At 45.4% G+C, this 23,919-nt stretch overlaps 1 protein-coding gene across 2 annotated transcripts in view; it reads right to left on the reverse strand.

Annotated features, from left to right (window-relative positions):
• ARNT (aryl hydrocarbon receptor nuclear translocator) overlaps positions 1-23,919 on the reverse strand; it is a 114,381-nt gene that overhangs the window by 62,963 nt on the left and 27,499 nt on the right. For both annotated transcript variants that reach the window (XM_073609339.1, XM_073609342.1), the window contains exons 2-4: positions 15,843-15,948; positions 11,836-11,883; positions 7,066-7,110 (exon numbers count right to left, since the gene is read on the reverse strand). In XM_073609339.1, the coding sequence (XP_073465440.1) occupies positions 7,066-7,110; positions 11,836-11,883; positions 15,843-15,948 (199 nt within the window). The remainder of the gene's footprint in view (positions 1-7,065; positions 7,111-11,835; positions 11,884-15,842; positions 15,949-23,919) is intronic.

The following is a 23,919-nucleotide window of genomic DNA, read 5'->3' on the forward strand; positions in this document are numbered from 1 at the left end:
GAGCCGGTAAATATGTAATTGACCCGCTCCTTCTTTTTCCGAATGAACAGAGTCTCTGACTATCCATTCATAACTGAGCATCATAAATCATGTGTACGATGTTTCAGTTTATGAATGGAGAGGAGACGCTGTCTCTGTCCATTCATCTTCAGTGCAGCTGAGGCTGCAGAGAAAGGGACTGGGGAATCTCTGTCCTTAGTCCCTTTCTCTGTCTCAAAAGGAAGATGTCAGGGGCCTGTTAAGACCCCTGATATCTCACCAAAGCCACCCAAAAGGGCTGAAAAAAAAAATAAAAATAAAAAGAATTGTAATAAATATTTAAAAAGGTTAAATTGTAAAAATAATTAAAAAAATAAAATAAAAAACACACTGACACCGTCTACTCCCCCCAAAAAAGAAAGCATTGTAAAAAATAAAAAAAGAATAAAAACTACTCATACAGTCCACGCGTCATCAGTGCTGCATATTAGTGCCACTGTCACGTGACATAAAAAAAAAAAAAAAAACGTATCGGTATCAGTATTAGTTTTCTGTATTCTGCAAAAAAAAAAACCTGGTTCATCCTGCTACTCTCTATCTCCCCCTTCTGTCCATGTCCCCACTGCAGTCTAGGATTTTGCATTTCGCAGCTAGTGCACATGTTCAGTTTTCAGTGAGTTTCTATGCTGAGCATTTCCTCTCTATCACATCTGAGCAGCCCATATGACTATAGAGAGTCACACATGTGGGTGAATACACAGTGGTAAATGACAGCCCACTCCCTCCCTCCTCTTCCATGCCCCCTAACCAGCTAAACACAATGGTGACGAGATATTACATGTCGATTGATGGAAGCTTCACCTCCCTCTTATCCTAAGAGACAGGCTGGGGGTACATGAGACACAGCCTGTGACTGGCAGAAATCCGCCCACACCATGTCAATGCCAAAAAATAAGAAAGATTTGATTTCAATTATATATTTGTATGATGATTTAAAACAGTATATTCATATTAATTTGCAAAGTTTGTTTTTTTATATTGAGCAGAAGAGGACTAGAAGCTCCTCCTGTCACTGTTTCTCTGCAGACAGGCTGGGGGAGAGCTGGGTCATGTGACAGCTGCATATTGGATTGGGAAAAAATAATTACAGTGTCATCATCCATATACAGAAATAGAAGAGACAATGCAAATTAACCACTTGCCGCCCGCCATATAGCAGAATGACATTGGCAAAGTGGTTTCAATATCCTGACTGGACGTCATATGACGTCCTCAGGATATTGAGCCGCTGCGGCGATCGTTGTTGCGGGGTGTCAGTCTGACACCCCGAAACACCGATCTAGGTAAAGAGTCTCTGACGGAGACTCTTTAACACGTGATCAGCCGTGTCCAATCACGGCTGATCACGATGTAAATAGGAAGAGCCGGTGATCGGCTTTTCCTCACTCGCGTCTGACAGACGCAAGTAGAGGAGAGCCGATCGGCTGCTCTCCTGACAGGGGGGGTCTGTGCTGATTGTTTATCAGCACAGCCCCCCCTCGGATCCTACCCAGGACCACCAGGGAAGCCGCCCAGGCCCACCAGGGAAGCCGTCCAGGACCACCAGGGAAACCAGCCACACTGGACCACCAGCTATGCCCCCTAGACCCCAAGGGAAATACTGATCTGTGCAAAGGCAGCTGCCAATCAATGCCTAAGCAGCTGCCAATCAGTGCCCACTCCCATGCCTACCACTGCCAGTGCCACCAGGGATGCCCATCAGTGCCGCGTATCAGTGCCCATCAGTTCCCCCGTATCAGTGCCCAGCAGTGCCCCGTATCAGTGCCCAGCAGTGCCCCGTATCAGTGCCGCCTATCAGTGCCCAGCAGTGCCACCCATAAGAACCCATCTGTGCAGCCTTTCAGTGCCCATAGGTGTTGCCTAACAGTGCCCATCAGTGCCCACCAGTGCCACCCATAAGTGCCCATCAGTGCCGCCTATCAATGCTCATCAGTGCTGCATATCAGTGCCACCCATCAGTGCCGCCTACCAGTGCCCATCTATGCCGCATATCAGTGCCCGCTCATTGGTGCCACCTCATCGCTGCCGCCTTATCAGTGCCCGTCAATGCCGCCTTATCAGTGCCCATCAGTGAAGGAGAAAACTTACTTATTTACAAAATTTTTAAACAAAAACAAAAGCAAAACTTTTATTTTTTTCAGAATTTTCTGTCTTTTTTTATCTGTTTTCGCAAGAAATAAAAACCGCAGAGGTGATCAAATACCACCAAAAGAAAGCTCTATTTGTGGGAACAAAATGATAAAAATTTAGTTTGGGTACAGTGTTGTATGACCGCGCAATTGTCATTCAAACTGCGACAGCACTGAAAGCTGAAAATTGGACTGGGCAGGAAGGTGTCTAAGTGCCCTGTATTGAAGTGGTTAAAGTGTGCGATTAATATTACTTTAACTTGTAGGTTATACTGTCACATACAGGGGGGTTGGACACTGCCAAACAAGAAAACTGTAGGCCAGTTCAGGATAATCTTATCCACTAGCATGACTCAGTTTTGTAGCAAAGAAATAGCAAAGGCGTGATCATAAAATGCAGAGGGGTGGGACCTGTGATCTTTAAATACAAATATCCTTTTATTTCCTGTTTATTGAGGGACACAGGAAAGTCTTTAACCTTCAGGGTGTCCAAAAGCAGTCCATCTGAGGAGTGTGCAATACAGAAAACAATCGCTAATAGGCCCAAGAAAAACTAAAACTGGGGACTGCCCGTAGCTGGAAGAGCTGCCTGAACGACCTTATGCACTTGACCTGCTGCAGACGCTTCTAGCTTGGGAAATCCACCTGCTAGTTGTCTACCCCACACTGTCTAGCGCACTGAACTTTTTTCTTTATATTAAGTTGTCTACCCCTGAAATATACATAGTAGGCAAAGTTGGAAGTTCTGCACAGGACAGAATCCATTTTACCTCTTTTTCCGCAGTGGGACTTCTGGTTCCTTCCTGATGGTCAACATACACCATTGCTGTAGCATTGTCCAACTGAATCCAGCTCAAAAGACCTTACAACGGGGCATTCCAATGCTGAATGAACAGCCAAATCCCTCCCAAAGTACAGGTAATTTATTTATTCTCTGAAGAATCTCATCTTCCATGTCCAATGCACTGACATTTTGCCCAGGACTCCTGGCATCTTTCACGAGAATCTTCCAAAAGATGTGATTAAAGAATTTTACCCCAGAGCCTGATTCCTGAGCCACCAAGACAGGGATATAGCCTGGTCTTTGACAACAACCCAATCAGAATATTCACAGTCAGGATTTGACTTATTCCACAGCAACAAATAGTGCGTTGCAGAGGTATGAAATTAAACCATCAGTCTCAAGACTCTCATGCAGAAGCAGGGTCAGACTGTTTCTGGACTGAAGAGTTAGAACCTGAGACTGAAGAATCTGAAGTTACTCTGGAAGGAAGACTAGTCAGACATGTCCAGGACCAGACCTGGATATTTCAACTGATGATGTGACTTCAGCAATGATTTCTAAAGGTTCAGGTTCCATCTGAATGTCTATAATGCCTGGACAGTTATAGACAATGTTGTCCGATAGAGCCCTCGCCAACTGTTCCCTCAATAGGAAGTCATCAACGTATCCCACAATGAGAATGCCACAGGAAAGCAAAAGGGCCATTACTAGAGCTAGACAGGCAGAAGGCAAAGAACTGAAAGTGTAGTGGCCCTACAGCAAAATGTGGAAATTGTGAAAGCACTGGAATGATGAAGCAAATAAAACATCTTTAATATCCACAGAAGTCAGGAAGTCTCATTGGTGGAAGGAGGTGATAGCAGATTTGGTGGATTCCATCCAGTTTTGGGACTCAAATATAAACAAACATTCAGAGCCTTTAGATCCAAGATGGGGCAAATGCCACCTTTTAGTTTAGGAACAGTGAACACGTTGGTAAAAAAATGAGTTGAAACCATTCTGCCACAGAGCCTGGGGCAATGACACATTGAATCAGAAGACCCAAGATGGCTGCAGGAAGATCTGCTAGCCTATGTGGAGACACAGGAAGGCTGGAAATGAGTTTGTAGCCCTGGGACACTACTTCTGCACAAATGTGTCCAGAATGCAAGTTGTCCAAACATCTGCAAAGGTTAAAAGACACCCCCCAACTCTGGAAAGTGTGTGTGTGTGTGTGGGGGGGGGGGGGGGTACACCTTTATGGCAATGAAAGCTTTTCTAAGCTTTGGTAGGCTTGGAATGCAAGACTGAGCCTATCTTAGAAGGTTTCAACACTGAAGTGGAAGGAGTGAAGAAACGAAAAGTAGGTTTTCAGTCAGTCAGAAAGGGAGAAAACTCAGAAGTCTACTCCTCAGGCATCTTCTGCTGGGGATCAGGTGTAAAGCAGGACCCATAATCGAGAACAGAGCTCTGCAATCGCTAAAACAGGTGCATCCCCCCCCCACCAGTAGGTCACTTCCAGGCTATCCGGCACAATGTCCAACTCCAGTGGGCTCCAAACGCTGTACTTCAAAGGCTGAGGGTAGCCATGCCAGAAAGCTGCCACTTGGAGGGAAAACATCCAGAAGGGTCTTGATTGCAGATAAAAAATAAAAATAAAAAAGGTGTAAATAAATAAATTAGGTTGGTCTTCACAGCAGTAGAGCTGGAAAAAAAAACACATTCATTCTCTTAGGACACTAGTAAAAAAAAACTGGGGGCATGCTGGTAGTAGGAGGGATTATCCTGGGCTGGTCTACAGATTTTTCCAATCCTTCTGTAGGCTGCAGTCTAACATGGGAGGTTAAAGTCCCGTAATTAACAAAAAATAAATATTAAAAGGATTCTACAAACTTGCTTGTCATCCTTAAACAAGTTTAAATTACCTTTAAAAATATTAAATAAAATTGAACAAAATCAATTATCTGCCTTTAAGGACTATTGACATAAGCTCAGTAGGCCTCACACAGAACAAGTAGCTTTTAGTCACGTTCGACCAGACCCACAGACTTGCACTGAGAGAGAAGTGGTGAAGCAAAGTCACTGCAAACCAAAATATGTGTGTGAGCCACTCAGGCTGTATGGGAATAAAGTTCTGTGCCCATCGCTGTGAGTGCTAGCCGTGAAGGGAGCTTGTCTATGCTTCAGGCAATGGTAAAGAGTGAAAGGTGTCCAAGGAGCCGCACATAGAGAATAAATGTAATGCTTGTAGTTGATCATCGTAATTGAGGTCCCCCAGTCCCTTTATTTTGTTGCCCTTCTCTGGACTCTCTCCAGCACATCCTTTCTAAGGACTGGTGGCCAGAACTGAACGGAATACTCCTTATGAGGCAGACCCAGAGTTTTATAAAGTGTCAGGAATATAGTTTTATCTCTGGAGTATATCCCCTTTTTTATGCATGCTAATTTTCTGCCGGCTTTGCTAGCTGCAGCTTGACATTGTCTTCTAACACGACCCCCAGATCTTTCTTCATCCTTGATTTCCCCAGAGGTTCTCCCCCTAGTGAATAGTTTGCGTTTATATTTTTAGTCCCCAAGTGCATTACTTTACCTTTCTCCACATTAAACCTCATTTGCCATGTAGTTGCCCACTCAGTTATTTTATTTGGGCCTTCCTGTAAAATTCCTATATCCTGCTGTGAAGTTATCGGCCTGCTTATTTTTGTGTCGTCTGCAAAAACTGAGATTGAGCTATTTATCCCACCCTCTATATCAGGGGTCTCCAAACTTTCTAAACAAAGTGCCGGTTTATTGTCCTTCAGACTTTAGGAGGGCCGGACTGTAGCCAGCGGGAGTGGAAATTTGCTTGGCATCAGTGGGAGTAAACATCACCACATTTGGTATTAGGGGGCGGAATAGTGCCCCATCGTTGGTATCATTGGGAGGCATAGTGCTCCATTGTTGGTATCATTGGTAGGAATAGTGCCCCATTGTTGGTGTCAATGGGAGAAAAGTGTCTCGTATCAGTGGGAGAATAGTCCCCCAAGGGCCAGATAAAGGCAAGCTAAGGGCCACATCTGGCCCCCGGGCCGCAGTTTGGAGACCACTGCTCTATATCATTTATGAATAAATTAAATAAAACTGGTCCCAGGACAGAACCTTGGGGTACCTCACTTACCACTCCAGACCAGATCTTAGTACACGTTATGTTTCGCCACCCTTTGGACACACCCCTGTAACCAGTTTTCTATCCAAGACCAAAGTCTATGGTCCATGCCTACAGACCTCAGTTTGTAGATGAAGCGTTTATGGGGAACTGTATCAAATGCTTTTGCAAAATCCAGATACACCACATCCACAGGTCTCCCCCTGTCTAGATGGCAGATCACTTCCTCGTAGAATATTAAGGCCCCTTTCACATCTGTGCGACCTGAAAGTGGCGCGATTTTACTGCGATTTTTTTTGCTGTGACTTTAAGCAATGTCTGTATAAACATGAGGTCTATGGACTTCAAATCGCATCAAAGCAGTCCCAAGTTGCAGGACAAGTTGCACAAGTATGAAAGGGGCCTTACAGATTGGTCTGGCAGGAAGGGACCCTTTCGTAAACCCATGCTGATTACTACTAATGATACAGTTTTCATTAGCAGTACTTGGACATAGTCCCTTATCGCCTCCAAGAGTTTACATACTATCGATGTTAGACTGACAGGCCTGTAGTTTCCAGGTATATGTATCATATGTCCACTGTGACAGCCAATTACAGTGGTCACATGATCGGCCAATCTTTCCTGCCCCCCAAAACTTCTTAAAGGGATGCAGGGGCAGGCAGGAAAGGGGTAGGCCTGCTAATACTTAAAAGTATACCTACAAAAGGTAAACAGACTGTAGTGTCCCTTAAAATTGCCTCCTGTATTCTAAAATATTGTGGCAGCCTGTGTTATGCTTTGCATCTGTTGTACTCTGCAGCTGTTTTATGTAGAGCACATTAGATACAGAAGCAGATGAGGAAACGCATTAACTAAACTCAATTAAAAGACAATTATTGAAGCAGGAGGGTTCCTGCACTCACCCACACTCAGCTATCTGGTGCTAGCAGGAAGTCACACAAATGATATCTATCTGCAGGAGAAGGTTGTAAACAGACACAGCTTACCTTGCAAACCTCTCCTTGTCATTGGGAAGCTGGTCATCATCACACCTGGAATTTACAAGACATACAAGGTAATTAGACACAGCAGACTGACATTTATTTGAGCGCCTCTTCGACGCCAGTCCTATCAGAAATATCCATTTTATTTGCCATAAGAAAAATAAAAGATCCTAAAAAAATAGCCTGTTGTCTATAGGGGAAAAAAAAGAAAAGAAAATACTTTTCTATCACACAAGTAATCTTTTAGGGCCTAATCAGACTTGTGCATTGCAGTAAAACACTGGTTTTACCATGGGTTACCGCAACGTACATAACGCACAGAAAGAACCTGATTGGTTGCAATGTGTAAATAAAGTATCTGAGTCATTTGGATCATTTTTTTTAGGACACTTTAGTCCAACTTTGGTATAAAAGATTAAAAAAAAACCATTGCATAGGACCCCCATCCTGCAAGGGTTAACTGTTTGTTATGTTTAGGGCAGGGATCTCCAAACTACGGCCCTCCAACTGTTGCGGAACTACACGTCCCATGAGGCATTGTAAAACTCTGACATTCACGCACATTACTAGACATGATGGAAATTGTAGTTCCTGAATAACTGTTTGGAGGCTCCTGGTCTAGGGCATGGGTCTCCAAACTACCATGGGACAGATCCATACTGCTACAACATTTTGTCTGGCCTGTGGCTTGGGTCAGTGGCATATCCTTAACAGGGTCAGATTAAGGATTCAAGTCAGCAGAGGCTTTCTATGGTCTCTGCTTTAACCTGATCTAAGGGGGACTCTGATGAGGACTCTGATATAAATTTGATTCTAATATGGACTCTGATGTAAGAAGAACTCTGATAGGGACTCCAATGTCAGGGAGGATCTTGATAGGGGCTCTGATGTAAGGGGGAACTCTGATAAAGACCCCAATGTAAAGAGGACTCTGATGGGGATCCTGATGAAAAAGGAGGGCTCTGATGGGGATCATAATGTAAAGAGGAGCTAATTTATTTATAAAACTTTCACGCTCATTCAGCTAGCAAGGAAGCGCCACATGCAAGCAGTTCCATACCGGGCCTATTCTGGCACTCCTCTCCTACATGTAAAAATCATAATTTTTTTGCTAGAAAACTACTCAGAACCCCCAAACATTATATATTTTTTTTTAGCAGACTAGGGAATAAAATGGCGGTCATTGCAACTTTTTATGTCGCATGATAATTGCACAACAACTTTTCAAACATGTTTCATGATTTCAAAAATAACAAAACAGTAAAGTTAGCCCAATTTTTTTGTATAATGTGAAAGATGATGTTACGCCGAGTAAATAGATAGTGAACATGTCACGTTTTAAAATTGCGCACACTCATGAAATGACGCCAAACTTCGGTACTTAAAAATCTCCATAGGCGACAATTTAAAATGTTTTACAGGTTACCAGTTTAGAGTTACAGAGGAGGTCTAGTGCTAGAATTATTGCTCGCGCTCTAACGTGCGCGGCGATACCTTACATGTGTGGTTTGAACAGCGTTTACATACATGGGCGGGACTTACGTGTGCGTTCGCTTCTGAGCGCGAGCTACCGGGGACAGGGGCATTTTAAATTTTTTTTTTATTTTACTTTATTTTTTTTATTTTACTTTTTTTTTTTTTTTTTTTTTTTACACTTTTTTACATTTTTTTTTTTGGATCACTTTTATTCCTATTACAAGGAATGTAAACATCCCTTGTAATAGGAATCATTTGTGACAGGTCCTCTTTATGGAGAGATACGGTGTCAATAAGACCCCACATCTCTCCTCCAGGCTGGAAAGCATGAGATCAGGAAAAAAAAATCCACAATCTCATGCTTACCAGCCGCGATCACGGCTTTGTTTACATGCGCGGCCCATATGTGACATCATAACGTCGCGCTCGGGCCTCCGACGGTCATAGAGATGACTGGTGACCATCTGGTCGCCGGAAATCTCTATGGTCGTCATCCGGCAGAGGCCGATTCTTTCTCCGGCTCATCAATGGTACTGGAAAGCCCAGAGAAGCACCAGATGGCGGCGAGAGGTCGCTATGCCACTATGATTGTTCTTGTGGTGCACAGAATCGCCGGCTGAAAAAAAGAATATCTGAATGATGTCTGTAGCTGCAGGCATCTTTCAGATATTCCCACTGAAAGTCAAAGACGTCAAATGACATCCTTGGGCGGGAAGTGGTTAAAGAGGAACTCCCCCTAGAAGTTTCCCCTTCCACAATACGATGACCTTTTACCTAGGATATTCCATGGGGAACCAGGCGCTTGCTCCCGGTTTTTCCTGTTGGTCCCCTTCCTCAGCTCCCAAGCGAGACTCAACTGGCCGATCCCTGGTATGTGGTATCGCATGGTCCCTTTTATCAGTCCATACGTGAGTATTTTTCAGCATGGCTAGTTACTTTTCCATTTAGCTTTATCTTCCCCATGTTGGCAGTACACATTAGATCACTGGTTTTCTATATTCCCTTTTTCAGAACTTTGATGCATTCTGCTCCTGAGTGGATACAAGTCCACGAAACGCGTCGTTCCCATTTCTGATGCAACTACCATACCCTAAGAATTCTAGATGGTTTTATCACGTCTTAGATTCCATTTTGTAGCACTGTTCATCTTTTACATGGGGGATTATATATAGAATTTCATTGTGTGTCATATTGTTATATATTTTTACTATTCATATTGAACTTTTTATGCTTCCATGCATGTTATATTGTTTTACGTTATGCCAATTATTGGTTTTTTAATGAACATTACTTAATTATACCCATATGATTCTGTTTGTTTCCACCACGCACACCTCATTCAAAGTCCCAACCTTCCCCCCTCTATGCTTAAAGAGGAAGTCCACTTTCGTTGACAAAAAAAAAAAAAAACATTCTTATTCTGAAGAAGGAGCTGTTGAGCTATCTGTGTCCAATCTAACGGTAGTGATTTTATAATTATCAATTAGCTGCTGCACTTGCAGGGTTCTGCACTGCTGCAATTAGCTGCTGCACTGAGGAAAGTGGTAGGGCCTGCATCCCTTTAAGTGAGATTTCCCTTTTAGGAGTATCTCGCAAAAAATGACATTTTTGTTGCAGGGGATGCCCAAAATTTGACCGGTATCTTAGTGCAAACTTCTGAGAAAATCAGTGGCCCAACCAATCACACAAGCAGGGAGTGTCTTATATTTTCGGGGGGGGGGGGGGGTTCTGTACACCATCTGTGTGCAGAACGCCTCCAGGCAGCCATATTACATTGAATTTTACTAGGGTTGTCCCGATACCACTACCAGACTGAGTACAAAGTACCGATACATTTTTTTTCAAGTACTCGCCGAAATCGATTACCAATACTTTGTTTTTATGTCATGTGACAACTTTCAAAGCATAATATAGACTGATGATATCTATGATATGGTAGCACTGACTGATGGGCACTGATAGATGGCACTGACTGATGGCTGGCACTGATGGGCAGGCACTGAAATGCAGCAATAAATGACATGAGATGAGAGGAAAGGATTTCTTTTGCAATGTTCTGCTGCCTGCGACGCCCATCTTGGTACACCTTGCACTCGGCCGCAGTAAGCAGCAGCGGACATCTTGTTACACCCAGCCCAAACCATATGGGCTGGGTGTAACAAGATGTCCGCTGCTGGCTTTCTGCGGTCGAGAGCAGGGTGTACCAAGATGGGCGCCGGGATCTTCAACCGCTGACGGCAACACGGAACATCACTTCTATTACCGAATGTGACGGCTCCAGTCGCCGATCCTGATGGAGAATGCGGCTGCACCCCTGCCAGCTTACCTAGCTCCACTGCTTGAAGACTCGCTCTCCGCTCCGCCCGCTGATTTCCGGTTGCACGCAGCAAACGCCGCCTCTCCCAGGTATCAGATTAGGTATCGGGAGCATTTGTGAGAGTGCAAATGCTAGTTATCGGGACAACCCTAAATTTTACAGAAAATCACAGAGCTGCAGATTGCAAACGAAGAGAATGTTTAAGAACATTCAATTATAATATGACTTGTGTAGGAATTGTATATGATAATGCTATATACATTTTTTTATTTGCTACTTTTTTCCCATGAAAGTGGAGTTACCCTTTAACCCCCCCACCCCCTGCTTTGTCCTCCATGGTGATTTTTGCGGATGCCAAGTTCTTGCTACCGTGTTTCCCCGAAAATAAGCCCGGGCCTTATATTCATTTTAGCAACAAAAGACAGTAGGGCTTATTTTCGGGGTAGGTCTTACCATGTAATGCGCTGTCTTCTCTCTCCCTTTCTCTCCCTGCCTGAAAGGAATCCCCAGTGTGAACGCAGTTAAAATACTTGTAAAAGCTTATAATCCACTCTATTACAGTAGCATATAATGTACAATGTGTGCGTTTCTCTAATATAATTGTGCCAAATACCTTCATTATAGCGCCGTTCTGCGCTTCTGTGACCCGCCGGAGCTCTCTGTCCCGCAATTATATTACAGAAACACACACATTGTACATTATATACTACTGTAATAAAGTGGATTATAGGATTTTACAAGCATTTTAAACTAGGGCTTATTTTCGGGGTAGGGCTTATATTGCAGTCCTCCTGGAAAAGAACGCTAGGTCTTATTTTCGGGGTAGGTCTTATTTTCGGGGAAAACACGGTAGTGACAGAACTGCAATTGCAGTCTATTAATACAGGAAGAAGTCTTAAGATGGTTAACGAATAAACAGGAAGCAATCACAATTACTTTAGATATTTAAAAAAAAAAAAAAAAAAAAAGAGAAAAACTACCTGAGGAATTTATTGCCAGAATCGTCGTCATCATCATCAAAATCCAACCTGCGGAGAACAATTAAAATTCGCAATGAGAAATACGTAAAATGAAAACTATTGTTTAACAAAACAATAAGACCATCTGCATAATCAAACCCTCCCGGGATTTACAATATACGACTGTCATAAGCTGCCATTTGCAGCCAACTCAGCGTGCGGGGCCAAACAAATCCCAGCCGTTATGGCCACTGGGAAAAAAAAACGAGCCCTAGAGCGTCCCTGAGGCCTCATTCACACAGATGTGAGGAAGGTAGTAATAGACGTCCTGAGCCCATAGGCCTAACAAAGTTCAATTCCATGGCTGTAACCTACATATATGTACTGCTATCTGACACGGGTGCCAAGGCACAAAAATTGAAGTTTTTCCTGGACAAGCCTGGCAATGAAAAAAAATGTGCCCACATCTCTACTTGGATTTACAAATCTGATGAGGGGGGACGGGGCACGGGGGGGGTGATAGAATGCTTGTGTTATGAAAATGCAGTTGTTATAGCCGTCCTTTCAAGAAAAACTCTCATTGCCCATTCAAAAAAGACAGTCTTTCACAGCGCCCCTTCCTGTTTATACTAACCTTACCAGTGACCAATCAGAATCACTCTCACCCTCCCCCGCAGCACCTGCGAATCAGGGTGGATAAAAATCAATGATTTAAAAAAAAAAAAAAAATTTAAATTGGATTTTTTTGTTTTAAATCAGATTTTTTTTATTTTTATTAAATCCATTTAAATAAAATACTTTTGGAGTAAAAATCTAAAAAGATAGTTTCCCATTTAAGATACATTAATAATTTATTTTAATCAGCATGAAATGGGGCTTAGTTATGCAGCATGAGGCTATATAATCTGCAATATTTACATTTTTGATAAACTCATTCAATGAATCCAAGCTCTGCAAGCTGAGATGACATGCACTGGCAAGGTTATTGTTTTAAATAAATAAAAGGAATTTTGAGCAGTTCTCCAACTATGTGCGATTAACCTATTAACCTACAATCGGTTCTGATATCTCTGTTTTACTAACCTGGCAGCTTGATAATCTAAATGTGAAACCTTCATTTTGTTTGCAAATATTAAAGATTCCAACTACCAGCAAGAAGAAGTCCTTACATTTAAAGAGCACCTGTCATTTCAGATCCATCATGGCAGCGCCTGTTAGCGGGCATCCACTCACCTGCTGCCGCCACGTCCCTCACCTTGTTGTGTCACTGCCACATCACCAGCCGTCCCATTAAAGTGAATGGGACTGTCGGTGAGTCAACAGCAGGTCAGAGGAGGAGCCAGCAGCAGGTCAGAGGAGGAGCCAGCAGCGGGTCAGAGGAGGAGCCAACAGCGGGTCAGAGGAGGAGCCAACAGCGGGTCAGAGGAGGAGCCAACAGCGAGTCAGAGGAGGAGCCAACAGCGGGTCAGAGGAGGAGCCAACAGCGGGTCAGAGGAGGAGCCAACAGCGGGTCAGAGGAGGAGCCAACAGCGGGTCAGAGGAGGAGCCAACAGCGGGTCAGAGGAGGAGCCAACAGCGGGTCAGAGGAGGAGCCAACAGCGGGTCAGAGGAGGAGCCAACAGCGGGTCAGAGGAGGAGCCAACAGCGGGTCAGAGGAGGAGCCAACAGCGTGTCAGAGGAGGAGTCAACAGCGGGTCAGAGGAGGAGCCAACAGCGGGTCAGAGGAGGAGTCAACAGCGTGTCAGAGGAGGAGCTGCTTCGAGACAGAGAGGACAGTTGCTCTTTAAAAATTATGATTTAAATCGAGTTGATTTAAATCAAGCCTTTTTACTAGTGATTTAAATCATGATTTAAGTCAACTTGATTTAAATCAAATCCCCCCTGCTGCGAATGCTGACATGCCAGCTTTCACCTGGTGCACCGGTAGCAAATAGATTCTCCCAAAAGGTAGGCTTTAATGCCACGTAAGCATCCCCGGTGCTCACAGCACACTGATCATGCCATCACCGACAGGCCTCAGTCAAGGCTTCCTATGAGGGGCCAGGGGAAAAGGCTCCCGATCACATGATCACTGTGGGAGCCAAACACAGTGGTCACATGATACAAGGGTCATGCCACCTCCCAGATATTAAAGTGTTACTAAACCCAGGACCCTGCATTCACTATATCTGGCTCTCCAGGGATTCGCACTTTGGGGCTGGTGGGGCCACATTGAGCCTCTGAAGACCCACAGCAGGAATCTCTGAATCCTGCCGCTACTATTTGCATTGGCCTTAATTGACAATGTGAATGTAGCCTTACAGGGCCACCAGGCCGGCAGCATTAAGGAGTTTAAAAAAAAAAAAAAAGTCTCACCTACATTTTTTGTTGCTAAAGTGTGTGTAACAAGTCCTGTCTTTCTATGCACTGTAGAAGCTGCAAGATGGACAGCGCCCCCTTACCCACTGCGCAGCTTATCTGTGCTTACCCACTGCGCAGCTTATCTGTGCTTACCCACTGCGCAGCTTATCCGTGCTTACCCACTGCACCGCTTATCCGTGCTAAGCCACTGCGCAGCTTATCCGTGCTTACCCACTGTGCCGCTTATCTGTACTTACCCACTGCGCCGCTTATCTGTACTTACCCACTGCGCCGCTTATCTGTGCTTACCGACTGCGCCGCTTATCTGTGCTTACCGACTGCGCCGCTTATTTGTGCTTACCCACTGCGCCGCTTATTTGTGCTTACCCACTGCGCAGCTTATTTGTGCTTACCCACTGCGCAGCTTATCTGTGCTTACCCACTGCGCAGCTTATCTGTGCTTACCCACTGCGCAGCTTATCTGTGCTTACCCACTGGGCAGCTTATCTGTGCTTACCCACTGGGCAGCTTATCTGTGCTTACCCACTGCGCCGCTTATCTGTGCTTACCCACTGCGCCGCTTATCTGTGCTTACCCACTGCGCAGCTTATCTGTGCTTACCCACTGCGCAGCTTATCTGTGCTTACCCACTGCGCAGCTTATCTGTGCTTACCCACTGCGCAGCTTATCTGTGCTTACCCACTGCGCAGCTTATCTGTGCTTACCCACTGGGCAGCTTATCTGTGCTTACCCACTGGGCAGCTTATCTGTGCTAACCCACTGCGCAGCTTATCTGTGCTTACCCACTACGCAGCTTATCTGTGCTTACCCACTGCACCGCTTATCCGTGCTAAGCCACTGCGCAGCTTATCCGTGCTTACCCACTGTGCCGCTTATCTGTACTTACCGACTGCGTCGCTTATTTGTGCTTACCCACTGCGTCGCTTATTTGTGCTTACCCACTGCGCCGCTTATCTGTGCTAACCCACTGCACCGCTTATCTGTGCTTACCCAGTGCGCTGCTTCAGTGTGCCGCTTATCTGTGCTTACCCACTGCGCAGCTCATCTGTGCTTACCCAGTGCGCTGCTTCAGTGTGCCGCTTATCTGTGCTTACCCACTGCGCAGCTTATCTGTGCTTACCCACTGCGCAGCTTATCTGTGCTTACCCACTGCGCAGCTTATCTGTGCTTACCCACTGCGCAGCTTATCTGTGCTTACCCACTGCACCGCTTATCTGTGCTTACCCACTGCGCAGCTTATCTGTGCTTACCCACTGCGCAGCTTATCTGTGCTTACCCACTGCGCAACTTATCTGTGCTTACCCACTGCGCAGCTTATCTGTGCTTACCCACTGCGCAACTTATCTGTGCTTACCCACTGCGCAGCTTATTTGTGCTTACCCAATGCACAGCTTATCTGTGCTCACCTACTGCGCAGCTTATCTGTGCTTACCCACTGCACAGCTTATCTGTGCTTACCCACTGCACAGCTTACCTGTGCTAACCCACTGCGCAGCTTATCTGTGCTATCCCACTGCGCCGCTTATCTGTACTTACCCACTGCGCCACTTATCTGTGCTTACCCACTGCATCGCTTATCTGTGCTTACCCACTGCATCGCTTATCTGTAATTACCCACTGCATCGCTTATCTGTAATTACCCAGTGTGTCACTAATTTCGTGCTTACCCAGTGCGCCGCTTATTTGCTCTCTGCACCATGGACCCTCCAGCCTGTGCGCTAGAACCTGGATTTCCTGAGGCCACTCCCAGGGGTGAGACATCAGACGCCATCTCTAAAAGAAATAAAAGGAACAAAAGAAAATTTTGTTAAAAGCCGAATTCCAGACATGCCAAGCTTTACATTGGTCCAATTGCACCGCTACTATAGTGATCGAACACCAGCTTCTGGGTACAGTGCCAAGAAGCTGTGAATACAGGAGGTCGCTCGCTCGGCATGGGCGCCATTCAGAGAACACTTTCTATTTTCTTGAATTCACAAAGTGTTCACTGATTGGATGATATGGAGATTCTAATGTCACCGCCCTGCTTCTGCAGCTCATCCAAATTAGAGAATGCAACGTGTTCCCTGAAAGGTATCTATGCTGAGAGAGCGACCTCCTGTGTTGACAATGCAGAAGGGCAGCTGCTAGGCAGTAGGTTCAAAATCTAGTGGAGATCATTGTAGTAGCGGTGCATTTTACAGGGATTTCCAGCTTCCACAGGGATCACACAGGTCTAGCACATAATGTACGTACATACACTGGTCCAAGCTGGATCAATGTAACTATGGAAAGATACTCAGATCTAAACTTTAGCTTTAAGGGCTCATTTACATTTGCAATTCAGGAGGCGGTAAAACCCTGCGGTTGACAAACTGCTCCCCTAAGAGATTTCCTTCATTTTCAGGGATTTCCTCTTACTTCCTGTTTTGGTTATGGGTTATGGTTATGATTATATGAACAATGAGCACATGGGACACCTTCCACTGGCTGTAAGTTATGTCCCTCGTGCTGATTTTTCTGTTTTTGCTTTTGGCTTAGGCTTTAAAATTCTTACCCCAGCACATTTCAATGCTGCTGGCTCCTGCCCTCTCAGTGCTGCTTCCCTGAACATCACAGGAAACAGTTAACAGCGAACAGTGCAGTCTCCAGTCAGTCTGTTAGCTAGCGAGTAAGGAAGGGGAAGCAGGTGACTGCCTTACCACCCTAGGCTATGGGGCTGTGTGTTTATATGGATGCACAATGTGTAGGCAGAAACTCTTGTCCTTGCATGCAAGGGTGTCTCCATAGGATGCTGGAAGAGAAAGAAGTCACAATGAAACAGAAAGGCAGAGGTCGTGGTATCAGCTCAATCTAGAACAGGGGTCTCCAAACTTTCAAAACAAAGGGCCAGTTTACTGTCATTCAAATTTTAGTGGGGCCAGACTGTGGCCAGTGGGAATAGAAAATGCCCTTGTGTCAGTGGAATAAATAGTGTCCCATCATTGGTGTCAGTGTGCGGAAACGTGCTGCATCGTTGGTGTCAGTGGGTGCAAAGGTGCCCCATCGTTGGTGTCAGTGGGTGGAAAAGTGCCCCATTCCTTGGCGTCAGTGGGTGGAATAGTGGCCCATTCCTTGGCCTCAGTGAGAGGAATAGTGCCCCATTCCTTGGCCTCAGTGGGAGGAATAGTGCCCCATTCCTTGGCCTCAGTGGGAGGAATAGTGCCCCATTCCTTGGCCTCAGTGGGAGGAATAGTGCCCCATTCCTTGGCCTCAGTGGGAGGAATAGTGCCCCATTCCTTGGCCTCAGTGGGAGGAATAGTGCCCCATTCCTTGGCCTCAGTGGGAGGAATAGTGCCCCATTCCTTGGCCTCAGTGGGAGGAATAGTGCCCCATTCCTTGGCCTCAGTGGGAGGAATAGTGCCCCATTCCTTGGCCTCAGTGGGAGGAATAGTGCCCCATTCCTTGGCCTCAGTGGGAGGAATAGTGCCCCATTCCTTGGCCTCAGTGGGAGGAATAGTGCCCCATTCCTTGGCCTCAGTGGGAGGAATAGTGCCCCATTCCTTGGCCTCAGTGGGAGGAATAGTGCCCCATTCCTTGGCCTCAGTGGGAGGAATAGTGCCCCATTCCTTGGCCTCAGTGGGAGGAATAGTGCCCCATTCCTTGGCCTCAGTGGGAGGAATAGTGCCCCATTCCTTGGCCTCAGTGGGAGGAATAGTGCCCCATTCCTTGGCCTCAGTGGGAGGAATAGTGCCCCATTCCTTGGCCTCAGTGGGAGGAATAGTGCCCCATTCCTTGGCCTCAGTGGGAGGAATAGTGTCCCATTCCTTGGCCTCAGTGGGAGGAATAGTGCCCCATCATTGGTGTCAGTGGGAGGAATAGTGCCCCATCATTGGCGTCAGTGGGAGGAATAGTGCTCCATTATTGGTGTCAGTGGGAGGAATAGTACCCCATCATTGGTGTCAGTGGGAGGAATAGTGCCCCATCATTGGTGTCAGTGGTAGGAATAGTGCCCCATCATTGGTGTCAGTGGAAGGAATAGTGCCCCATCATTGGTGTCAGTGGGAGGAATGGTGCCCCATCATTGGTGTCAGTGGGAGGAATAGTGCCCCATCATTGGTGTCAGTGGTAGGAATGGTGCCGTGTTGTCCGTGTCAGTGGGAGGAACCATGCCCCAATGTTGCTGACAGTGGAGGAAATAATGCCCCAAGGGTTGGATAAAAGCAAGCAAAGGGCTGCAATTTGGAGACCACTGATCTAGAACAAAAGGTAAGGATTAAAAGATAAAGAAGCCGCTACTGATTGACTTCTATACAACCACCCTGTCGATCTTTCTTTACTCAATCAGCATCTATGGGTAACTTCAGTAGAGGGTACATTTCCAGCAGATCAGTGGGCGTTCTTCCATACATGCAGGGTCTTTCAAGGGACAAAACATAGGAAAATGTTCATGTATTGCATATGTTTTGTTTTCCTTTTTTTTTTTTTTTTTTTTTGTCCTGATATACATTTTAACTAGCAGCATTTAAGGCTGGAGAAGAAAAAAACATTAACAAAGCAAAAATTCCCTTGTGTCATCACATTCTCTCCACCTATTCCAATGACCTTCACTCCTTTTAGATCTCCATTCCTATATATAACTTCCTGAAAAGGAAACCGATCACTGTTTACATTTTTTTTTTTTTGCTTTATTTTTACTCCTTCATATAGTTTACTCATATTACACAGCATTTTCACGTGGAATAAAGGAGGTTCAGTCCATATAAAAAATCCATAATTTAGGGATAGGTGGCGCTACGCTGAGACAGCCCGTGGATTAGTAAAATCAGTAACTTAGTTAGTTTTGGATCCTTCAATGAGATTCTTCTGCTATAGTTCCGGACAATGTTACCGTTCACCTGCTTGGGACTTTTGGGTGCTCCCCATCCACCTTTGTGTGTTCCAGCTCTTCCTGTAAGATTCTAAATATGATGGGAACCCCTCATAATGGGCACAGCAGGTGAATAGACCCAGGAACTCAGCACAGGGATGGTGGGAACCATTGTTAATTTCGTCAAAGTTTTAGTCAGCGGCATTTTTACAGAGACAAAAACTAAACGAAAAGTACAGCACATGTTCATCCACTGACGAAAACTATGATGAAAATCAGATCCGTTTTCGTTAACGAACGAAAAACCTGAGGCATGGTGTACAGACCAAGGAACTCAGCGCAGAGATGGAGGGAACCCTTCATAATGGGCACAGCAGGTGTACAGACCTGGGAACTCAGCACAGAGATGGTGGAAACCCTTCATAATGGGCACAGCAGGTGTACAGACCAAGGAACTCAGCACAGGGATGGTGGGAACCCCTCATAATGGGCACAGCAGGTGTACAGACCAAGGAACTCAGCACAGAGATGGTGGGAACCCTTCATAATGGACACAGCAGGTGTACAGACCCGGGAACTCAGCACTGAGATGGTGGAAACCCTTCATAATGGGCACAGAAGGTGTACAGACCCAGGAACTCAACACAGAGATGGTGGGAACCCTTCATAATGGTCACAGCAGATGTACAGACCCGGAAATTCAGCACAGAGATGGTGGGAACCCCTCATAATGGGCACAGCAGGTGTACAGACCTGGGAACTCAGCACAGAGATGGTGGGAACCCTTCATAATGGGCACAGCAGGTGTACAGACCCGGGAACTCAGCACAGAGATGGTGGGAACTCCTCATAATGGGCACAGCAGGTGTACAGACCCAGGAACTCAGCACAGAGATGGTGGGAACTCCTCATAATGGCCACAGCAGGTGTACAGACCCAGGAACTCAACACAGAGATGGTGGGAACCCTTCATAATGGTCACAGCAGATGTACAGACCCGGGAATTCGGCACAGAGATGGTGGGAACTCCTCATAATGGGCACAGCAGGTGTACAGACCCGGGAACTCAGAGCAGAGATCTTACCACTACAATCCTTGGGAGATAGAAGACATTGCCAGGTGATTTCACTCTCTAGCATCATTCAGAAACTGAAATATCAGGTTTGGGTATACTATCCCTAACAAAGCTTTCACATTCCAACGTACTAATCTAATTTCTTTCACACAGTCATACTCACACGCTAGGACCAGTTTAAGAAGAAACCAAATTAACCTACCAGTATATTTTTGTAATGTAGAAGGAACATGGATGGGGGAAACCCAAACAAACAAAATCAAACTCCAAACGTCCTGCTTGAAGTGTTTGTAAAGTCAGAAGGTTTTTTTTTTTATCTTAATGCATTCCATGCACTAAAAGAGAAGTAAGTAAAACTTAGTTGCATCTGTTCCCCGGGGCCCCTACACTGAGAACCGAGCGATCAAACACCGCCGATAGCTCGGTTCTCACAGCTTCCCGAGGAGAGAGCTGGTGAGCGGGCAGCTGGTGACTGTCAATCAGCAGCTCTCAGCTCTGCTCCTCCATGCTCACTGGAGAGCAGAGCTGTGGAGGGGGCGGAGTGGTCATCTCAGGTTTTCAGCGACTCGCTGAGAGGCTGAGACGGGTGTTAGTCCAGGCACCTGGCGGATCCAGACTTCCATTGTCAGGATTACGTGGTGCGAACTGGCTGGAACTTCGCCTTTAAGATAAAAATCTGCCTTTGTGCAGCAGCCCCCCTAATACCTGAGCCCCATCTCTGTCCACGAGTATCTCGGCCAGCTGGGATTCTCCCTCCTGATTGGCTGAGACACAGCAGTGGCGCCACTGGCTCCCGCTGTTGTCAAAGTCAGTTAGCCAACCAGGAGAGAGAGGGGCTGGGCCCAACCGCAGCTCAATGTCTGGATACACACACAGAGCTGCAGCTCAGCTTGGGTGCCCCCATAGCAAGCTGCTTGCTGTGGGGGCACTTAACAGGAGGGAGGGGCCAGGAGCACCAAAGAGGGACCTGGGAAGAGGAGGATCAGGGCCGCTCTGTGCAAAACCAACTGCACAGAGCAGGTAAGTATATCATGTTTGTAAAGTTTTGTTTTTTTTATATTAAAATAACAATCACTTTAAGGCCGGATTCACACTGTAACCCGCTGCGGATCGCACAGGAGCGCTGTGCATCCCTGTTCCCCGTTTCAGGGACGAATCAGGGCCGATTCTATGCCTGAATTCGGCCCTGAAACTGAGCCAAAGATGCACAGCGTTTCTGTGCAGTGCGCTCCGCAGCCGCAATGGAGATATGTGAACCGGCTCCATAGGGAGCCAGTCACATTCTCCTGCAATGCGAATTGGATGCGGTTAAACCTGCACCCAATTCGCATAGGTGTGAACCCGGCCTAAATGTAGAGACTAAATCAGTCTTGCACAGTTGTACAGGCTCCTCTCTGGAGTTTGCTTGCTCCGATTTCACTGCATACTGTGAACTTCTCACCATGTGCATCAGAAGACTGTATGGGAACTCACTGCAAAGTATATTCCCATGGGCAATAAGGCTAAAAATAAAACCTATGTGGCTCACGACCAAAGTTAAAAAAGCTATAAATAATAAGAAAAGAGCTTTTAAAAAATATAAGGAACACTACCATTGTTTAAATGTTACAAAGAATATAACAGAATATGTAAAAAGGAAATCAAGGACGCAAAAATTCAAAACAAACGACAGATTGCAAAGGTTAGTAAGACAAACCCCCAAAAATTCTTCAAATATATTAATAGTAAAAAGGTCAGGTCTGAGCATGTAGACCCTACAAAGTAATCTAGAGTGGGTGACTGGGGACAAAGAGAAAGCAAAATTTATTAAATACTTTCTTCAGCTCTGTGTATACGAAGGAGCATGGGGGAGCTCATGTCCACAATAGGGGTGGTAGTGACACAGCCCCAAATGATCCACAAAGGCTCAAAAGAGATATGGTCCAGAAATATTTAGACAGAATAAAAGGTAAAAAAAGCACCTGGACCAGATGGCATCCACCCACAAATCCTAAAAGAATGGAGCTCTGTCATTTCAAATTAATTGTATCTAATTTTTAAGATACTGGAGGGTTTAATAAAAGACCACAGAGGAGTTCTTGCTGTCAAACAAATCAAATTTTTTTAATATAATCTTTATTTAAAGTTTTCGGACGTACAAAACATATATAAATGCGAGAGAGACAGAGAAAAAAAAATAAAATATAGAAATAATATTAATAGAACCAAAAAAAAAAAAAAAAAGGGGGGCAGGGGGGTCATCATTTACAAAACAGTTAAACATTAACGAGGTCCGTGAGCCCCATCAGTGTTGTAGGATCTACAAGGGAAGCCCCAAATCCAATCGGTCCCTGTGGACAGAAACATCTCTTCCTACAAGGAGAGAGTAGGGAATCTCTGCTTATTCAAGCACCATCTTGACTGATATGAGTTCTCAAAGGTGGGCATAATGAGGATGACCAAAAATATTGGTAAAAAAATAAAGGTTATCAGAAAATATATATATTAACTGTAGCTCACGCAACAGGAACTTGCTGTCCACACCGGACTCAACACTTAATTATTGACAACAACCAAAGGGGTTGCTTTCGGTGGAAGCATGGTTTGCTTGGACCAATTGTTCAAAATGAGGATCAGCCAAGGCCAGTAAGGCAATATCCAAGCTAGAAGAGGCTGGGGTTGTGTCCGAGATGTGGTCTCTCCAGGATGCCCAAGTAGAGTCAAACCTTTTTCGAATGTCCTTACACATGGCCAGCCACTCCTCTGCCACCATGATCTCCCCCACCTTCGCAATCCATTCCATCTCACTTGGTATTCATGGGCATTTCCAGTACAGTGGTATAAGTTGTTTAGCTGCATTGAGAAGGTGGGGTAGAGCACTTTTCTTATAGCGAGATACAGGCATGAGGGGGACATGAAAAAGGAAGTGTATCAGGGAATCAGGGAGGACCACACCAAGACCATCATCAACCTGTTTACTGACCGATGACCAAAAAGGTTGTAGCAGTGGGCAGTCCCACCAAATGTGTAGGATTGTGCCCTTTTGTCCACACCCCCTCCAACAAAACTCCAAAAACCGTGGGATAAATTCTAGCCGAACTTGCTGGTACCCAGTACCAGCGTGCGAGCAGTTTGTAATTGTTCTCTTGTGTCTTAGATTCCACTGAGCTAGAGTGTGTCAAATAATATAAATTGTTCATTGGAGAACTCACACACCGTTCCTATTCTTTGGTGAAGTACGGCTTAGAATTAGGCTTAGCAGCCTCAGGCAATTTATAGAGGGCAGAGATCATGTGAGGTAGAGGATTCTGATCAGCCCATAAGCGTTCAAACTCCGTAAGAGTAGATCTGATCTGCGACTCATGATGTTGTGACAAAGTTGGTCAGCTGTCAGTGTCTCCAGAAATCAAAGGGAAGCTACCATAGCGTTCTCTAAGATCAGTAAGTGGTATCACAGAATGACCTTGCACAAAACGTGCCAAGCTGTGAGTGCCATCGCTCACCCAGGATCCAAAGGAGGATAGATGCTCACCAGGGGGGAACCAGGGAAAGCCACAGACTGGGGGCAGCGGGGAAGTTGGAGGTGCTAAAGCTAGAGATCTATTCATTCTGTCCCAAAACCTCAATACATGGGCAGTCAGGGGAGAAACCCAAGCGGATCTGATTTCTTTTTATGAAGAGATAAGTGAAACCTTGGACAGAGGGTGGCTGTGGACGTGGTATACTTGGATTTTGCAAAAGCGTTCGATACAGTTCCGCACACACGGCTCAAGTGTAAGGTAAAGTCTACAGACCTGGAAATATCAGTTTGTATATGGATAGAAAACTGGCTAAAAGACAGAATTCAGAGTAGCGGTTAATG

The sequence above is a fragment of the Aquarana catesbeiana genome, linkage group LG13 (assembly GCF_042186555.1).
Source record: "Aquarana catesbeiana isolate 2022-GZ linkage group LG13, ASM4218655v1, whole genome shotgun sequence".
In the NCBI taxonomy this organism is placed as follows: domain Eukaryota; kingdom Metazoa; phylum Chordata; class Amphibia; order Anura; family Ranidae; genus Aquarana; species Aquarana catesbeiana.